The following is an 18,166-nucleotide window of genomic DNA, read 5'->3' as shown; positions in this document are numbered from 1 at the left end:
TTTCAATTGGTTGCTAACCTATACGGAAGTATTTACATGGACAAGAGCTTTTATACAGCAGTGTATACAGTCGATGGTAGAAACGCATCAAGCGGAAAGCCACATGCTTACAGGTCAATGCGCTTGTCACTAATACAGACATCACACACAATTTTAATGTATTTTAAAAGCGGATCCGTTGGTTAAATGTAACACTTAATAAAATTCCAGCGAAAACAATCAATATTTAACGCATTTATTCATAACGCATTTATGTTCATAATAGTTAGACATTTCAAGCTAACACGTTTTATTTATTTATTTTTTATGTATTTATTTATTTAAACTAGGTACTTAATACTGCGCTCGAGCAGCTTCCCGACACATCACTTTAATGTATAAGGTATTACAGTACGGGAAGCACTGATTTTATTTAATTGCAAAATTAACACTACGTACTATTTAGGATATATATATATATATATATATATATATATATATATATATATATATATCTCACACACACACACACACACAATGAATTTATACAGTTCCATTCGTTCACTCATTGTACTGACGTCACATAGCCGCGACTGTTTACATGGTGGGACAGGAGCACGTGGCTACCCTTGCTAGTTTTCACAAGACTCTGTAGCCTAACAAAGGGTAAAGTAAATTCATTTTGATTGTTTTAAGTTTTATTTGACGGTCCACAATTGATACATTTATGTGGTAACAGCCTTGATTAATGTTCCGATCTGGCAGTGGAATTTGTCTAAATTATTTAATCAAGCTACTATTGGGATGGCAGGTATGCCATCTGCCAAGTTACACTGAGGTGGGGCAAGTCCCATACCTATATTGTACCGAAAGCTTGGCACTTTTTTTCAGGGTTTCCTACAAAAATGACCACAGACTCTCAGCCCTTAAGAACATTAACTCCTGTACCTTCTGACCTAGATGCGCAGAATTCAGATACAGTTTCACACGTCTGTAAAATAAAGCCCCGGACTTGGGTCGTTTGGATTTTCTTCTTCTTTTTACTACTGATTTTGTCATCACAAATTCTCCAGTCCCACAATCAATAATTTGCCCCATTGAACATTTAGCTACATCTGCCAGTAACAACACCTGACCAAAGTCATCTGATGAAAGTGGCCAATTGACTGTTAGCAAATTATGAGTGACACTGCAGTCCACCAATCCCTGCTTAGTTTCTATGTACGACTAATTATCTGTTTATATATACTATCTATTTTCCAATCGGTATTTATTTTAAGCTGCAAATTTACAAGAACTTTTACATTTTGTAAAATTAACTTGACAACCCAGTGTTACGTGCTGGTGATTAAACTAACCTCCCGCAGGTGATCTGTGCTTCTCTCTCCCTACCTGTGCCTTGGCCTCTGCTTGCCTTGGCTTCACTTGCCTGTAGCCCTACAGCTGAAGAGGAGGTGCTTTTGTTGAGTAGTTTTGTGGCTGGGTCTTTCACCATGATGCAGACTTGTGGCTTTAATTTGGCTATTTCTCTGTCTTTTTGTGTGATGTTGGATGGGGAATATTCTTTTTCTTTTATGTGCTCATTTTGTTAGGTTTTAGGTCAGAGTAGGACACCTGCGGAAGACTCACCATTCTTGTTTTAATCGGGGGGAAAGATGACTATTTGTAGTAGCCTAGGGTTAGTAGTCTTCTGTAGGCCCTGCTTTGGCCCAACCTGTTTTGTCCCACACCTTTGACTGTTTATATATATATTGTGGTTTTTGGGTTTGGTTTTTGTGTGTCTTTATAATAAATGTGTTTGTTTATAGTAGGTTGGGGAAATTTATTTTCAACTTTGTTTTGTTATGGCCACAATGGACTTTGTTGCATTCCAGTTTGTGTTGTCCTTGTTATGGTATGGTGGACGAATTTGGGACGTAACTCAGGGTGCAAACTTATCCTTTCTGGAGTGTGCGTTTACGTCGGTTGTAGACAAAATATGCTGATATGGTTTGTAACTTTCTGGAAATTGATTTCAATACTTTTAACGCCAGGCGTAGATCATAGGTTTTCATTAATGACTTTGAGAAAGTGCTTTGTAAGTGTAAGTAACTTGGCCTTTTTGTATGTTGAAAATGTGTTTAAAAAAAAAAAAGTACTTTCATATTGGGTCTTCTTCTTTTGAAACATCTGTGAGGCAAAATACAGAGTGGCAAGAAGGAGGATTCCTTAAAGTATATTGGCCGTGGAACCTAAAGATTCTTGAAAGAGCAGCCATGATGGGTATCTATAGTTTTATTTTTTTTAAATGTATTTTTATTACATTCACTGTAAAGCTGGTAAAAGACAGCCCATATAACAAGAGGGCTGACTGGAGCTTCATAAAACAATAAATATAAATAAATAAAAAGCTGACAACCCTTTAGAGTCTTCCCATCTGGTACGTTTATAAGGGGATTTTTGTTGTTTCGCTGTTGTTGTAAAACCAGATTAATCCTAGCTTGGAGGGTCGCTGGTAGCTAATTGCAATTCATTTAGCATTATTCTATCTGCAGAGGCGGATAGCCTGGAGCAGTCTACACTTTGGATGTTTCTGTCCTCTTGGACCCTGTCTGTCGAACTTGTTCCATGTAATGATGTACACAAGACAAACCCTTCTAAAATCTGTAACAATTAACCCCGGTATCCAGTTCATGGAAATAATAGTTTGATACAGTTTCCATTTGTGCAGTCCCATTTTCTATCATTGGATTAAAAACATTTCTCCTCTCACCAACCAAGCGTCAGGCAATTTGTCCAGTCCAGGCTCTTGCTTAGGTTTTTTTTACACAATTAAAATACAAATAATGCTCATTGCATTATGGACTCATCCATGTTACTATCCACAAGAGCTGTGTACAGCTTGCTATTGAATTAGCCTATATATTGGAATATCGATTTTAGTGATGTGCTTTGCATTTGCCTGTTGGGGTGCAATATTGTATAATACAATTGTAACATTGTATATTTGTGTCCACAGCCCTTTGATATTTGTGTTTATTGGCCTAGAATGTGAATGTGAATGTGAATGTGAACTCCCTCAATCTTCCCAACCTGGAAACATACACACCTGCATTCTTGCACACTGATAAATATTTACACTAAAGACTTTCGTCACCGTTTCCTCCACACTTACCTTGCTTTTTGTTTTACTGGCATGGGTCATTAAGAGTACAACAACAGTCAAGCGCTATGACTGTATAATCATATGTTGCTGCATAATTTGATGATGTGTGTCATGATTTCACTTCACAACCATTTGAGGATGATAACTGTGCTGTCATCAAGGAATGAGGGGGAAAAAATCCAAGAAGAGACACTAAAAGGCCTTTCCTGATATCCTATGACCTTTTGAAGCAGAATCTGGTCACTTGCCAGCCAAGAGGATAGACTTGAAAACAATGCTGAAGCTTGAAGAGACTCTCAGTTGAATATAACTGTCGTTCCTGATTCCAGCAACTGGTCTGGTCATCGCGCCCAACCCTAAACCTACACCTAGTCAACGCATGAAAAAAGACTTGGGGTCCGTGCTTGAAAGCAATTCTGTTAGCAACATGGCAGAGGGAAGCCTCTAGGATCTCCTACCTAAGGAAGATACTTTAATGGGGGAAGGAGGATGTTGCAGAGGCCACAACCAGTGGCTTCTTGGATGCTGTCAGTGCCGTGCTGTCCCTCACCCCAATGAGAGAGGCCGGCCCGGCCACCCTGCAGCATTACCATGTGACAGGCTTGCTTTGATTCCTCTGGACCGGCACTGGAGAGACACACACGTAGAAGCACATGAAGATAAATGCACCGACATGCATTAACATGCATGTATGTGCAGACAAATGCATGCAGACATGTTTATAAACGGCAACAAAATGCAGGCAGACAAAGACATGCACTCAGGCACTGATGCATATATACAAGCACACACAGACATGTACAGACAGCTGGAGTATCAATGACTCATTCAGGACTCTGAGAAGGTTTGATCCTCAGGTAGAGGGTGTTAGGCAGGGTCCTCAACTTGAATGGCTTCAGTAACAATATCAAGGGAAACAGATTTGTAAGCAAGGCCTGTCACCCTGGATGAAAGTGTCTGCTGGAAAAATATTACATAGCTTATAGATACTGACATATCAGCTCACCGCATACACATTGTGGATTTATGCAGTTTTACAGTATTATATCATGTTATACACAATAGAGGGGCCCACACCCTATGTCATAGCCTTGTGTTGGCAGCCAGACCCATGGGAGGCCTTTTGATATACTACCAGTATCTGGCAGGATTTGTATTTTCTCCTGGGAAACCACACTTTCAGGGATTGCATTTGTAAACAGATAAATAATCACTAAGCACTTTTAAGTACAATAGATGTTATCATAAATTAATAATAATGATTGCTATTACTGTTACGGACAACAAAACAACAGTCATATTTATAATAATGGCAGCTTTGGCCAGCGTTGACTATTATTAGTGAAATTGAGTGGAAAGGGGCTGGGGGGCATTGAGATCCATGGTTCTTTGAGAGCAGGGCACATTTGGCTGATCGCTGTATAAGGTACTGCAGTTTTGGCGGCACAGTGGATTTGCCCAGTGAGGGGAGATCGATGACCTCGATCAGGACGTTTACAGATAGCTGCCACTGTCTTGGTGTTAGTGCTCTAGCAACGTCCCAGAACCTCAGGTCTTCTCAATTATGTAAATGAAGCGGTTGTACCCAATGCTGAACCCGGACCCTCCTCAGAAGTCTCACACACAGCCTGTCCTCATTTGAGCATTTTCTGTTTCCAATTAGACTATTAGGCTGTGCAGTGGCCCGGAAAAGGAATATGCTACTGAATTCACTTATAGATAACACTGGCAAGAAAAGTACAAATGTATGGTGATATAACTACCTAGGCTGAGGGTACGGTCACTAGTGCCATCTACTGTTGAATACAGAATCAAGCTGTATTCATAAAAGATCTGACCACAGCATTTTTTTAGTTGAAGTTGAAGTTTATTTATACAGAACATTTCATAGATGCAGAATTCCAATGTGCTTTTTCATAAAATGCAAACTTCCATATACATTCATATAAAATTCAGTTCAGGAACAGGCCTTCAGCACATGGGGCAAGTGTAGGAGAAAACCCAGCCGGTCTCTGCAGTCTGATGCAATTGCAACTGTTGTCCACCATGTGACTGGTTTTGATTTGTCTATTTATCCTAGGTGAAACATGCATGACATATCAAACTGCTTTTTTGTTTATCATTGAAAACGGAGTAATATAAATATGTCATATTAAACTACCAAGATTTATTTTGTTGGTATGCACATTTTAGCGAATACTATAATCACAAAAAGATAAATTACGTTTACATTCTAAAATGTGCCCTGCTTTCAGAAGAGAACACTGCATGATAGCCATGATTCTAATATCCTGTATCTGTGAAGCTGCTTACTGCTGATTATGTTTCAACAGCAGGGGTAATTTAATTAAGTGTGGAAGTGAAACATGTGGGAGTTCACTGTTTTTAGAATAGTACATTTCTGTGCCCTTGTAAACTAACAAAGATGCAGCACAAACAGTTAAAAATTGGCTCTAATTAAATTCTGTTTCACAGCACAGAGCCCTTGCAAGACAGCCGCTGATTTTATGGATACTGTTTCAGTAAATCATTGAAAGCTTTAAATGTGAATCATTGCTCAACCAATATGAATACAATAAACAAATAGGGTCAGATTAGATGAAGGTGGAAGCTCAGATTTGTCAAGGACAGCCTAAATTCAACTGTGAGGGGTGTCATTTTTTTAACCATACTACATCTCAGTACAACTACGAGTAGGCCCTATTCGTACCCATCAAATGCTTGAAAATATTTGAATCACAGGTGGGTGCCTCATGCTGTTTAAGGCTAGTCTATGGGATGGATGGGCCCCCATGGTTTTGTATTGAATCCAGACCTAGACAGTTCTGACTGGCAGGCAGGCTCGCTGTATGAAACATAATTGGCTCTCAGGTTGCCCATGGAGAGCAGGGTTTCAGCCAGTATTACAGTGTCATGCAACAGAGACCCCTGCTGGTTTGTTGGGTGCCTGCATCAGTTAAGCCGCACATTAAGTTTTTTCCAACAACTGTCATGTCAGTGCAAACCAACTTGCGGACTTCAGTGTGATAAGAAGGGGTGACTGACATCACATGCTTTTGAAGAAATATCAGTAATAACAACAACAACAACAACAATAATAATAATAATAATAATAATAATAATTTCGCTGATAAAATATGGTTTAGCATTCCATGTTGTAATTTTCTTTTCATCAAGATGTGATCTTTTAAATTCATTTTAAATGGCCCAGATAAAAATAGGTTAATCTGTGGTTTTATTGCAAGCAAAATATACCCATCTGTCCTAATATGACAGTGTAATTTTCTATCAAATTAAAATGGAAAGTGTATAAATATTACTGACAATTTGGCTATATTTCAGATTTTTTGTTGGTAAATGATTTTTGCCATGCAAGTGTTTTACATGCACAGTCACAAACTATTTTGAATGTGTCTCAAGTATATTATTTCCTGGGAATTCATCTTCAAAGACATCCTTTTTCATATGAATATAGCTATTCCAGAAAAAAAAAATGGTAACATCAGTTATCATTTCTGTAGCCTACATCTCCTTCTCGCGAAACCAGAATGAACAGGGATGGGAGGGGTAGGGTGATGGGAGACTGCTAGTTGATCGACGATGGCGTTGTTTTCTCAGATGCAAAAAAAAAAATGACACCAGTAAAAAAAAAAAAAGGTCTGAGTGTATTTGGGCAACCATTAATTTATATGGTTGGCCCGCCCTTCCAAAACCTATGTGTGGGAAACACTGGCTGCCTACATTGCTTTTTCACTTAAATAACTCAGGTTGATTAGGATGTCAGTGCAGGCATTCTTTCTTCTGTTTGGCTATTTTACACTATGGATTGGTCCTGACAGAGCTGTTGTTTTTTTGAGAGATTAATACACTTTCACGCCTTTTAAAGATAAGATAGGAAGATGGTGAAATTTAGTATATACTCAACCAGTACATTCAGCCCTTCAGAATTTACCCTTTGCTGCTCATAATGGATAGCCTACTCACGCCCTCTGTTTTAATTACTTTGCCTTATTAGATGGACGACTTGGATCCACCAATGCCTCCAACTGCAGTACAGTTCCCGATTTGGTTTTATTTTATTATCTTGGGCCATATTTTATTTTTATGGAAACTATTGCCCTGCTGCTAACAGGGAGGCAAGGTAATTGAAATTGGAAATGGACAGTGGACAACCTTGCACTCTACGGAGTAATGGGCCCACAATGCTGGCTGACCAACAGACAAATTGGTGATTGAAACCTCTCTGTCAGCTGGACTGCCATGCGCAAACTGCATTGAGGGGCAAAGCGCTTACTCAACAGAAAAAATGCTTAGGATTGGACAGCAGTAATTAATATATATATATATATATATATATATATGCCTAATTTGATGTAAATATTTAATTAACAGACAATGAAAAGGCTACAACTGTGGGTTAATTTAATTAATTCTGAAGTGCTTCCAACTGATATAAGTGGGGCTCTGAACTTAATTAGTCCTGGACCCGTCTTCTCTCAGAGCTCATGATTGAACTGTTAATCAATGTGCATATTGTCCTGTGTGCCAGAGCCTCTAACGCATAGGTCAGATATCAAACCACGTCAATTGCCATAAACAAATAAAAAATACCCAAAATTGTGCTTTCTTTTTGGAAATAATACTAAACTGTGCCTCGTGAATGCAACCAATGGCGGGTTTGCACTCCTAGTTTCAGAAATCCCAAATTGTACAGTGGTAAAAGCACACATACAGGGTAATGTTATTGTGTCTAACTTTGATATCGAACCGAAAAGTCTGATCAGAGAAGGTTTTACTATTTTAATTGCCATAAATGCTTACAAGATATTCTTTTCCAGGTCATCTTACATATTATATATTCATACACACTTCATTATATATTTTTGTACAGTGAGCTCCATAATGTTTGGTACAAAGACAATTTTTTCTTGATTTGGTTCTGTACTCCACAATTGTTGATTTGTAATAAATAAATTAAAGTACAGATTCTCAGCTTTTATTGAATGGTATTTTTTTTACATTTTGGTTTCATTGTGTAGAAATTGCAACACTTTTTATACATAGTCCCCCCATTTCAGTGCACCATAATGTTTAAGACAGATGGCTTCACAGGTGTTTCTGATTAGTCAGGTGTGTTCAATTGCGTCCTTTGTGCAATTATAAGAGAGCTTTGAGTGTCTATTCTTGAATTAAGTTTTTTGATTGACCTCAGAGTCTGTTATTGGCATTTGTCAACATGAGGAGTTGTGTCAAATAAAGAAGGCAAGGAAGCCATTCTGAGGCTGAGAAATAAAAAAAGTCAGACATAGGCCAAATCTTAATCTTAGTACCAAAATTGACAGTCTGGAACATAATTAAGAACAAAGAGAGCACAGGTGAGCTCAGTAATTGCAATGGGCCTGGTAAGCCAAGAAAAACCTCTACTTTGGATGATGAAATAATTCTCACCATAATGAAGACAAACCCCCAAACACCTGTCCAAAAGATCCAAGATCCACTCAATCTGAATCCAATTGAGCATGTGTTTTCAGAGAAAATGTAAGGCAAGTAGCACCCAAAACAAGCAGGAGCTGAAGATGGCTGCTGTACAGGCCTGGCAAAGCATCACCAGAAAAGATACTCCGCACCTGGTCATTGGTCACAGGCTTCAAGCAGTCATTGCATGCAAGGATATGCAAACAAGTACTAAACATTATGATGCCCTGAAATGGGGCAGGGATTAGGTATAAAAAAATTCTGCAATTTCTACATGGTGAAACAAAAATGTTACAAGCTGAGAGCTAAGAATGTGCAGTTTAACCAAATGTGAATTATTTGATTACAAATATAAAATTGTGGATTGTAGCCAAATCAATAAAAAAAAAGAAAAAAACATTTTTGTCCCAAGCATTATAGAGCTCACTGTAGCTGGACATTTATTGAAGTGGTTTCATTTACAGTAAGAATTTCCACATGGGTACAGCAGCCATGACCCTCCAGGGTTTCACATGCACTAAGCCCAGCTCCGCTACAGTTACGCTAAACGGCCAGCTTATTTAAATGCATACACTGGCTACACTGCATTGCTTTTTATACAATCTGTCTACAATGGAACAAATAGCTAGACAGTTAAAATACATGATATGAAGAGCAATGTGATTACGGCATACCAAGTAAAATTGAATTTTGTAATTGTGGAATTTTACACTGTTAATCTGAGACTAATTTAAATACCCCACATCATTTCCCTTAACATTTTATTATCTATGATTTTTTCTATCTCAAGCACCCACTTGGTTTATACCACAATTACAGGCTCGATAAAGACGAGCAAAAAATATGATTGGTTACCAGTTTGATCTTGAACTCAAACCAAGACAGAAATATAACCTACAGTAGAACTACAGTAAAATTACTGTAAAATTGTTCAAAGAAACATTTTTTTGAACATGAAATATTTGCAAGAGTATGACTGAACAGATCAGAACATGCAGTTTCTGGAATTTAACTTTTTTTTATTCTTACATCATCCAAATATGGATTTAAGAAAACATAACAACATGCACAGAACGTATCAAAAGGTTTATGGGGACAGAGCACTGTTAGCTAGCACAGAGCACTGTTAGCTAGCACAGAGCACTGTCTAGCTGCGCCGTGCTCTGAGGCGTGGAGTTAGAGGTAAAGCCCCTCCGGCGTCCCCTCCTGCTTCTTGTACAGCACGTTCTCTTTGCTCTTCTTGAAGTCCTCGTTGGTCACTTTCATCCGGCGTTCTCTCAGAGCCATAAGCCCCGCCTCTGTGCAGATGGCCTGTGACACACACACATGATACGGAGACGGTGGAAACATTGGCCAGAAACAACAAGATCATTACCCCACCGGCGGGGAGACGCAGAGAACACAACTCAGATTAGACGCAGGAAGACAGCAACTCGGGATCAAACACAGGAAGAGAATGACAAGCCAAATGATAAAACAGGTGGAAAAAGATCACTACAACACAGGCAGGCAGACACACGCAGTCATGAATGCAGCATCATAGGAGAGGCACAGAAGGCGGAGTGTTGCAGTGGGCTGACGTACCTTGATGTCGGCCCCGGACAGGTCGTCCTTGGCCAGGATGAGGTCGTCCAGCGTTACATCCGTTGCCACGGTCATGCGGCTGGTGTGGATCTGGAAGATCCGCCGCTTGGTCTTCTCATCTGGCAGGGGGAACTCAATCTTCCGGTCGATTCTTCCTGCGATGCAGACACCAGGAAGAAAGTGAGAGCAGCACCAGTGTGTTCCGTTGTGTTCCCAATACACTTCCGCTGTGTCCAGTACCATCTCTGAAGGGTTTCTTGCAGTAAGACCATTAGTGGTCTTAGGTTTGTGGTTTCACATGGAGGTTTTCTTGTATAAGACCTGTAGATCTGTGCATTTATAAGGAGAAATTCTTGTATAAAATCTTTAGATTCTATTGTTTTGTATAGGGGGTTTCTTGTTATACATGCGGCATTTCCTCTATTAAGCTTCAGATTCAACATATAATTGCCCTTCAGAACATTTCATATGACTGGGATGAGTTTTCAATGAGTGAGCCCACCGGGTCGGATAAGGGCGGGGTCCAGGGTCTCGATCCTGTTCGTGGCCATGATGACCTTGACGTCGCCTCGCGAGTCGAAGCCGTCCAACTGGTTGAGCAGCTCCAGCATGGTCCTCTGGATCTCGCGCTCCCCACCCGAGTTTGAGTCATACCTGCAGAGGGGCAGGTTACATTAGGGATCCCCAAATTTTAATAATAAGGCCCCCTAAAACGAACACTTCCAACACCGTAGGTCAGTGTTCACCATCAAGGCTTCATTCAACACCAGCAACTAGTTGCAGTCAAGTGGCTGCCCAACACAGGAGCACATGAAAGCATGTATCAGATAAGTATTCTATACGGTATGGTATCGTATTATGAAATTACAATGATCATAATTTTTCCAAGAGTGCACTATCCAGAAATATTTCTAAACCTGGTTTAGTTTATCTGGAAATCTAATATGGAACTACAAAAAATACAAACAAAATATTGGGAAAATATCAGACTGGAGTGCTATGAGCAGGATAATAAAAATGTCAAAAACAAAAATTTTTGATGTTGCTTCAAAGGGAAAATATTTTTTTCCAGTTTGCCGAGGACCCCTGGAACATTTTTTGAATTACAAAAATCTTAATTAAAACACAAATGCAGTGTTATTAGATGCAGCTCTGGCACATTCATATCCTCTCTTAAATAAAACTGCAGATTGTTTCAAAAAAGTATTTTTTTATCGTGAATAGCAACTGCGAGAATGCTGCTTTTATGCTGTATACTTTTAAAAGCCCATTTGTCCAGAAACATAAAAACAACAAACATTGCCCTAAATAACATAATGAGGAAGGCTGTTTGTTCCCAAAAAAAAAAACAAATAAATTACCATTAATACATATCTAAATGAATAACAATAAAACACTCAAAAGGTGAGGCAGTGAAAATACTAGAAAATAACAACTGCACAAAGCTAAACATAGGCGTAGGCTATTTTATAGACCGCGCCCCACGATTACGTTTAAAATAGCGGGCTACATGCCTTAACTTGTACACAATAGAAGAAAAATAAATAAAGAAATTTCAAAAAAAAACTTTGGATTGAGGAGGGTTCTCACCGCTTGGTGCCGATAGCGTCAATTTCGTCGATGAAGACGATTGAGGGGGCGTGCTCCTCCGCCACGCGGAACAGCTCTCGCACCAGCTTGGGCCCGTCGCCCAGGTACTTCTGAATGAGCTCCGAGCCCACCACCCGCAGGAACGTGGCCGACGTCTGGTTCGCCACCGCCTTGGCCAGCAGCGTCTTCCCTGCGCGAGGACACCGGTTTTATCATCGCAGCCGACATAAGATAAGTTCTCACTATATTACTGGAATGCTTTGTCAATGCTATAACATCGTGACACTGTTTTATGTTAGCTGAGATGTTCACTTCCATTCCATTTTAATACCATGGCACACCCTTACAATATCCTGAAGGGAATGAGCCTGCTACGCTCGTCAGAATAACAGAGGTTGGCCATTTTCCGACACAGAGCTGAAGACTTGTGTTCAGATTGCAGCTTGGCTCCTGCCTTACTACCTTATGTAGCTGCCATTTGAGCATATCCGTATATTTTTACATGTGTCAAACCCGTTGTATTTGCCTTTTTGTACTCGTAACTTTATTAGGAGACTGATCTCAGAATAGACGCCAGTCCGTCTCAGAACTACACTCCCACCTCTAGGGCACCACTACACTTCCATCCCATATCCATACGTTTGTTTGTGTGCTGCAAATTTCTCTGGACAAGAGCATTGGCCAAATACCAGTAATATAACGCTAAAATATATTTACAGGTGCCTTAAGTGCCATTGCGGTAGACGGAGGGGGTGCACCTGTGCCAGGTGCGCCGTACAAGATGACTCCTTTCGGGGGCTTGATGCCCATCTCTTCGTAGTACTCCGGGTGGGTGAGGGGAAGCTCCACGGACTCCTGCATTTGACCCAGAGCAGGCGGGGGGGGGAAACAGACGGCAAAAATGAACAACCGCACTTTCAACAATGCATGGAGAACCAGGCCTACACACACTGGTCGTGGAATTCCCGTGCTCCGGGAAACAATTCCCGCAAATCAAATTTAAGACAATGACTGAAAAATTTATGGGACTGAGATGAGACAATTTCAAAAGAGCCATTGTGAAGCACTTCCATTTTCAGTTGAGAGATTCGTGTTCTTCTTGAAATGGGTTGGGGCTTGGATTGTGGTTGAAGGCGCTGATCCAGGGACAGCGACCCTTTTCATGGATATTCAGACCAATTTTATACTGCTTCATGAAAAATGTGCCACAGTTGTAATATAGCCTACTGCACAATGGTTTATAGGTCAGTGAAGGACCTTGAAAGGAAATGGAACTTGTATAATAGATACAAAATGGACTTGAGTACTAGTGTGAAAGCCCTGTAGTCAGTCAATCCTTTCATCCAAACTGTTGTCCAGTGCCCTCAACAGCGGGATTACAATGAAGCGTCTTACAGATACCAACATTAATTTAATTCAACTGAATGCACCGTAGGTAATGACATAAGGAGCTCGCTCGCCAAGTTGACTTCTGCAGACAGATGCAGATACAGTGACACAGTGCTGACGAGGAGGAAGAGAGTTGTAGGATGAGCTAGCTGTAATAAAACACGGAGGTCTGGCGCTGATTCACAGTCATTCAAGTGAAAATGATGGGAGGGGAGCTGTGGGTCGTGGACGGCACCTTGATTTCCTGAATCTGGTTGTCCAACCCCCCGATGTCCGCGTACGTCTCCTGGGGGGCCTTCTCCACCTTCATCACAGTGACCAGCGGGTCCGTGTCGTCCATCAGCACCCCGATGACCGCGTGCACCTGATGAGACGGGCAGAGCCAAGGTCTCATCACGCAGCAGCGTCACCCAAATCTCCACAAGCAGCAGCACCACCACCCAAATCTCCACACGTAGCAGCACCACCCATATATCCACACGCAGTAGCACCATCCAAATCTCCACATGCAGCAGCACCACCCAAAACTCCATACGCAGGAGCACCACCCAAATCTCCACACGTAGCAGCACCACCCATATATCCACACGCAGTAGCACCATCCAAATCTCCACATGCAGCAGCACCACCCAAAACTCCATACGCAGGAGCACCACCCAAATCTCCACACGTAGCAGCACCACCCATATATCCACACGCAGCAGCACCATCCAAATCTCCACATGCAGCAGCACCACCCAAAACTCCATACGCAGGAGCACCACCCAAATATCCACACGCAACAGCACCACCCAAAACTCCATACGCAGGAGCACCACTCAAATATCCACACACAGAAGCAGCACCCAAAACTCCATATGCAAGAGCACTACCCAAATCTCCACACGCAGCAGCACCACCCAAAACTCCATACGCAGGAGCACCATCCAAATCTCCACACGCAGCAGCAGCACCCAAATATCCACATGCAGAAGCACCACCCAAATCTCCACACGCAGCAGCACCACCCAAATCTCCACACGCAGCAGCACCACCCAAATCTCCACACACAGGAGATATTCACATGCAGCAGCACCAAAATACACTCTGCTCATCCACTCTGCACCTCATTAAAAATACATTCGCTCCACTCTCCTCCTTGCTCTTCTCAAATGCTCTGGTATACTGTGATGTATCTTAAGCTTGCATGTGACATGTTGAATGTTTGTGGCATGTACTGTCCACACCGAATCTTGCTTTGATACACTACTAATTTCTCATGGAAAATTCTATACTGTCCCCCCAAATTGTAATTTCTCAAAACAGTAACATGAAGCTGAGGTCTTTGTTACCTTGTGGTTGAGCAGAACAGAGCAGCCAGGTTCCAGCAGGTCCTTGTCCACGAAGGACAGGATGCTAACATAATGCTCAGACCCCACCGAGGTGGAGACGATGGCATGGTTGTCGTCTATGATCTCCTCCAGGGTCCCCACAGACATTGGGGTGCCCCTCAGGTCATCGACCTTCGACCTCTCCTCCTGTCAAGAAAGGAAATAGGGGGGCACAGGGGGTACGTGAGGACAGCCTTTTCCCAACCTTCGATGAAACACCACAAGGGGCTGGCATGCATGGGTAAGGGATCCATTACATTACATTTATTTGGCAGACGCTTTTATCCAAAGCAACGTACAATAAGTGCATATGGAAGATCATCGCAACAACTACAACAACAACAAAGGTCCGATAAGGTACAATACTCATTATGTAACAGCTACCCATAGCCATGAACATCAAGTCCAGTTCACACAATAAGAATAGGCAAGGTTAGAAAGTAATGGTAAGTCAAACTAGCAGGCTTGATGACCAGCTAGAACATCCAGATAAAGGTACAAGTGCAATAAATGCTGAATGGAGATATAAGTGTGACATGAAAGTGCTACAGGAACCAATTAGAAGGATACAAATGATAAGAGCAATCCTTGATTGGGAGTGCCCTGCATAGCAGAGAGAGTTAGTCTAGGTACAGTCTGAAAAGATGTGCGCCTTCAGACTATGTAGGGGGGTGGGGGGTGGGGGGTGTGCAGGGACCGAGCGGTTCGTAGAGGCTAGGGCTGGGCGATATGGACAAAATCAAATATCACAATATTTTGACCAAATACCTCGATATCGATATTGTGATGATATTGTGGGGATGACTATTGGTACTTTCACAAAATTATACAATGAGATTTTTGATAAATAATCATCAGTAATGCCTATGTAATAACTAAGTGGGCAGAGGCAAATAATAGAATAGCTAGAGAAGTCAGGTAAGTTCAGAAAATGACATCACTTTACTGTAATGCTGCCTTTAAAACCAGGAAAAGACAACACTTATGCCATATCATGATATTACGATATACAAAATCCCAGACGTTATGTAGTCTCATATCACGATATCGATATAATATCGATATACTGCCCAGCTCTAGTAGAGGCCCCCAGAAATTTGTGGGTGTTACAATTACCTCCTGCTTCTCTTCTAAGGGCTTCATCTGCTCCTGGTTTCGGATGAACTCCTCCTCCATTAGCAGGTAGTCTTTGATCCTCTCCTGCTTCAGCAGCTTCAGCCTGCACTGTGTGTGAGGGGTCACTGCAAGTTGTGGAAAGGAAGAGCAGTCAGATGCACACCAATCAAAGAGACATATCATTCTAGCCACAATCTTCAAGTGCTTGTCAGGTCTAAGCCAGATTTACAAACAGCCCTGAAACTAGGGCTGCACAATATACTGAATCTCAATCTATTTAAGCATAATGAGAATAAGCGCTGGCATGGGACATATATGCGATCTCTTGTCTTTTTTTCTTTTTTTTTTTTGATCATACCTGATGTGGTAGTAAACATCCAAATGTCAGAGGCCATGTCAAATTCTTCTGGGAAAAAAACTGATATCTATTGGCTGGTGATAAGACAGCCAATTAGCAGCATGGTTGTACAGCTTCTATGTGATCACGTGATTTGCTTTTTCAATCCAATGGAAGCTGCAAGGCCATGCTGCTGATCGGCTGTCTCTTCAGCACCCAATCGACATCAGAGATGTTTTTTCTCCAGAAGCATTTCATGTGCCCTCAAAGAAACAAGATGAAAGATGGCCTATACGCCCCATGGCAGCAGTTATTCTTGTAAAGCTTAAAAGCATTCGCTGTATCATGCAGCCCTAAAAACCTGAGACAACAGCATGCATAACTGAAACACTCCAAGTAAATGAGAAATATATCAGAAGTGTAGGTGGGTTACCACAATTAAGGTATGAAATATTAAAGTTGAACTGTGGGTACCCAAAGGCAGCTTGCTAGCAGCGTCTGGTCCTTTCGTCTTCTTCTTCCTTTTTCCAACTCTGGTGGGAATGGGCGGCTCATACTTCTTTTTCTTGTCCTGACAAAATCAGAAGTCAAATCGTTAGTAGCACACATTTAGCGACAGCCACATTTCGCCTTGACTTGAGGCACGAACGTCGAGCTTACCTTGTCGTCCTTCTTCCCCCCTCCTGGTCCGTGACCGCCGCTCTGACTCTGACCCTATATTTACCAAAAACGTACAATTTAACACAGAACTTCAGCGCTCATTGTCGAAAATGTTATTTGAATTACCATGACAGCTGTAATGAAAGTCCGCTCAAGATAAAAAAAAAAAAAAAGAAAGAGTCTCAACCCTGCTGCCATGATTTGACAGAATCCAGTATCCCTACCTCACACATTTTCTATTAGAGTAAATGAAGTTAAATAATAATCAACACGTAAATTGTGATAAGGCTATTTATGATGGATTCAGCATCTGAGGAGGATACATTTACTAACTATAAGTTAACTTGTGAAAATTCACAGGTCAGCCATACATTTTACATACTAACATAGCTTGCGATATAGCCTACTGTTAGATAAACGTCGCATCATATCTATCCACTTAGCACGGTCTACATTGGTAATTACGGCTGATGTAAAACAACGTTTGGCTTTTCAACTGGGCCTTTTTTTTGGACAAGTTAACATTTGGAAGCTGGCCTAATGCAGACATCTAGCAAAACAAACAACAATACGACCATGGCAGTTCATGACAGGCTAATGTGTTCGCTTGCAATGAAACTGATATTTCAGCCATATTAATAAACAACGGTAACAATTTGTAGCTGGAACGAGAAAGCTTTCGATGAGGTTGTTGTTTGGCGAACGAGACAGCTATTTATTTAGGCAGTTGCCAGGCTAGCTAGTTAGCCAACTAGCAAGTAAAATCTGGCTTTACAATTTAACGTTAGTTAGAATTAGATAGACTTCCCAATGAGAGACAGATTTACGGTAACATTTCAAAATAACTGAAACAGTTATGGCAGCAGCACCAATTAAAGAATAACATTTTAAAAAAATGTTTATAGCTGTTCCAGAATAATTAATCTGACAGAAAATGCTTGCTCACTTACCATCGCTCTTCGAAATGAACCCCCGGAAGCTGGAAATTGTTACTTCCGGTTAGAGGATTTCGAACTAAAAGCTCGGTAAATGCAATGATCTCTTTAGTGCGATTTTGTCGTTTTTGTTCTTGTAACTAATACAGTTGGATATAATTGCACATTATATACTCATATTTAAACCCACACCTTTAACATTACAGCAGTCATTTTGGAAAACCACATTCCCAGCAATTGTTGCTGCTGTTTAAGTGTAGCCCAGCCATGCATTTCTATACACTCTCAATTCAGTACTGGCTCATTGTTTACCAGATTACTGCCAAAACTAAAAATTATGAAAGGGGTATACATTTACTCTACAGACCCATACCTATAACATTGTGTAGTCATTTCTGTGAAATCATGTTCCTACCAATTTTTGCTGGTGTCTAATTAGCCCGGCCATGCATTGCTATACAGTGTCAATTCAGTACTGGCTCATTTGCATACCAGATTACTGCTAAAACTAAAACATGTTACCAAATGAAAGGGGGCATACATTTATTCTACAGACCCATACCTATAACATTATGTAATCATTTCT

General features: G+C 41.0%; 1 protein-coding gene across 1 annotated transcript; it reads right to left on the bottom strand.

The window, feature by feature from the left end:
* Nucleotides 1–9,013: 9,013 nt before the first annotated feature.
* psmc1b (proteasome 26S subunit, ATPase 1b) lies at nucleotides 9,014–17,683 on the bottom strand. The gene is made up of 11 exons (XM_035423980.1): nucleotides 17,596–17,683; nucleotides 16,646–16,699; nucleotides 16,460–16,556; nucleotides 15,649–15,773; nucleotides 14,494–14,679; nucleotides 13,398–13,526; nucleotides 12,532–12,628; nucleotides 11,774–11,963; nucleotides 10,686–10,837; nucleotides 10,184–10,338; nucleotides 9,014–9,910 (listed from the first exon to the last, which is right to left on the bottom strand). Exons 1-11 carry the CDS (start codon nucleotides 17,596–17,598, stop codon nucleotides 9,776–9,778), a joined length of 1,323 nt encoding a protein of 440 aa, XP_035279871.1. The 5' UTR covers nucleotides 17,599–17,683; the 3' UTR covers nucleotides 9,014–9,775.
* Between the last annotated feature and the right edge of the window lie 483 nt (nucleotides 17,684–18,166).

This window comes from Anguilla anguilla, chromosome 6, assembly GCF_013347855.1.
Source record: "Anguilla anguilla isolate fAngAng1 chromosome 6, fAngAng1.pri, whole genome shotgun sequence".
Lineage (NCBI taxonomy): Eukaryota > Metazoa > Chordata > Actinopteri > Anguilliformes > Anguillidae > Anguilla > Anguilla anguilla.
Note: the sequence above shows the minus strand (reverse complement) of the source record. Positions and strands in the feature narration are given on the sequence as shown.

What these genes read in the sequence shown, in the direction of transcription:
- psmc1b (XM_035423980.1), bottom strand. An exon ending in CTGTTCTGCTCAACCACAAG is followed by an intron (nt 13,527 to 14,493) that starts GTAACAAAGACC and finishes CCGTCTCATCAG; the next exon opens with GTGCACGCGGTCATCGGGGT. An exon ending in ACCAGATTCAGGAAATCAAG is followed by an intron (nt 12,629 to 13,397) that starts GTGCCGTCCACG and finishes GGTCAAATGCAG; the next exon opens with GAGTCCGTGGAGCTTCCCCT.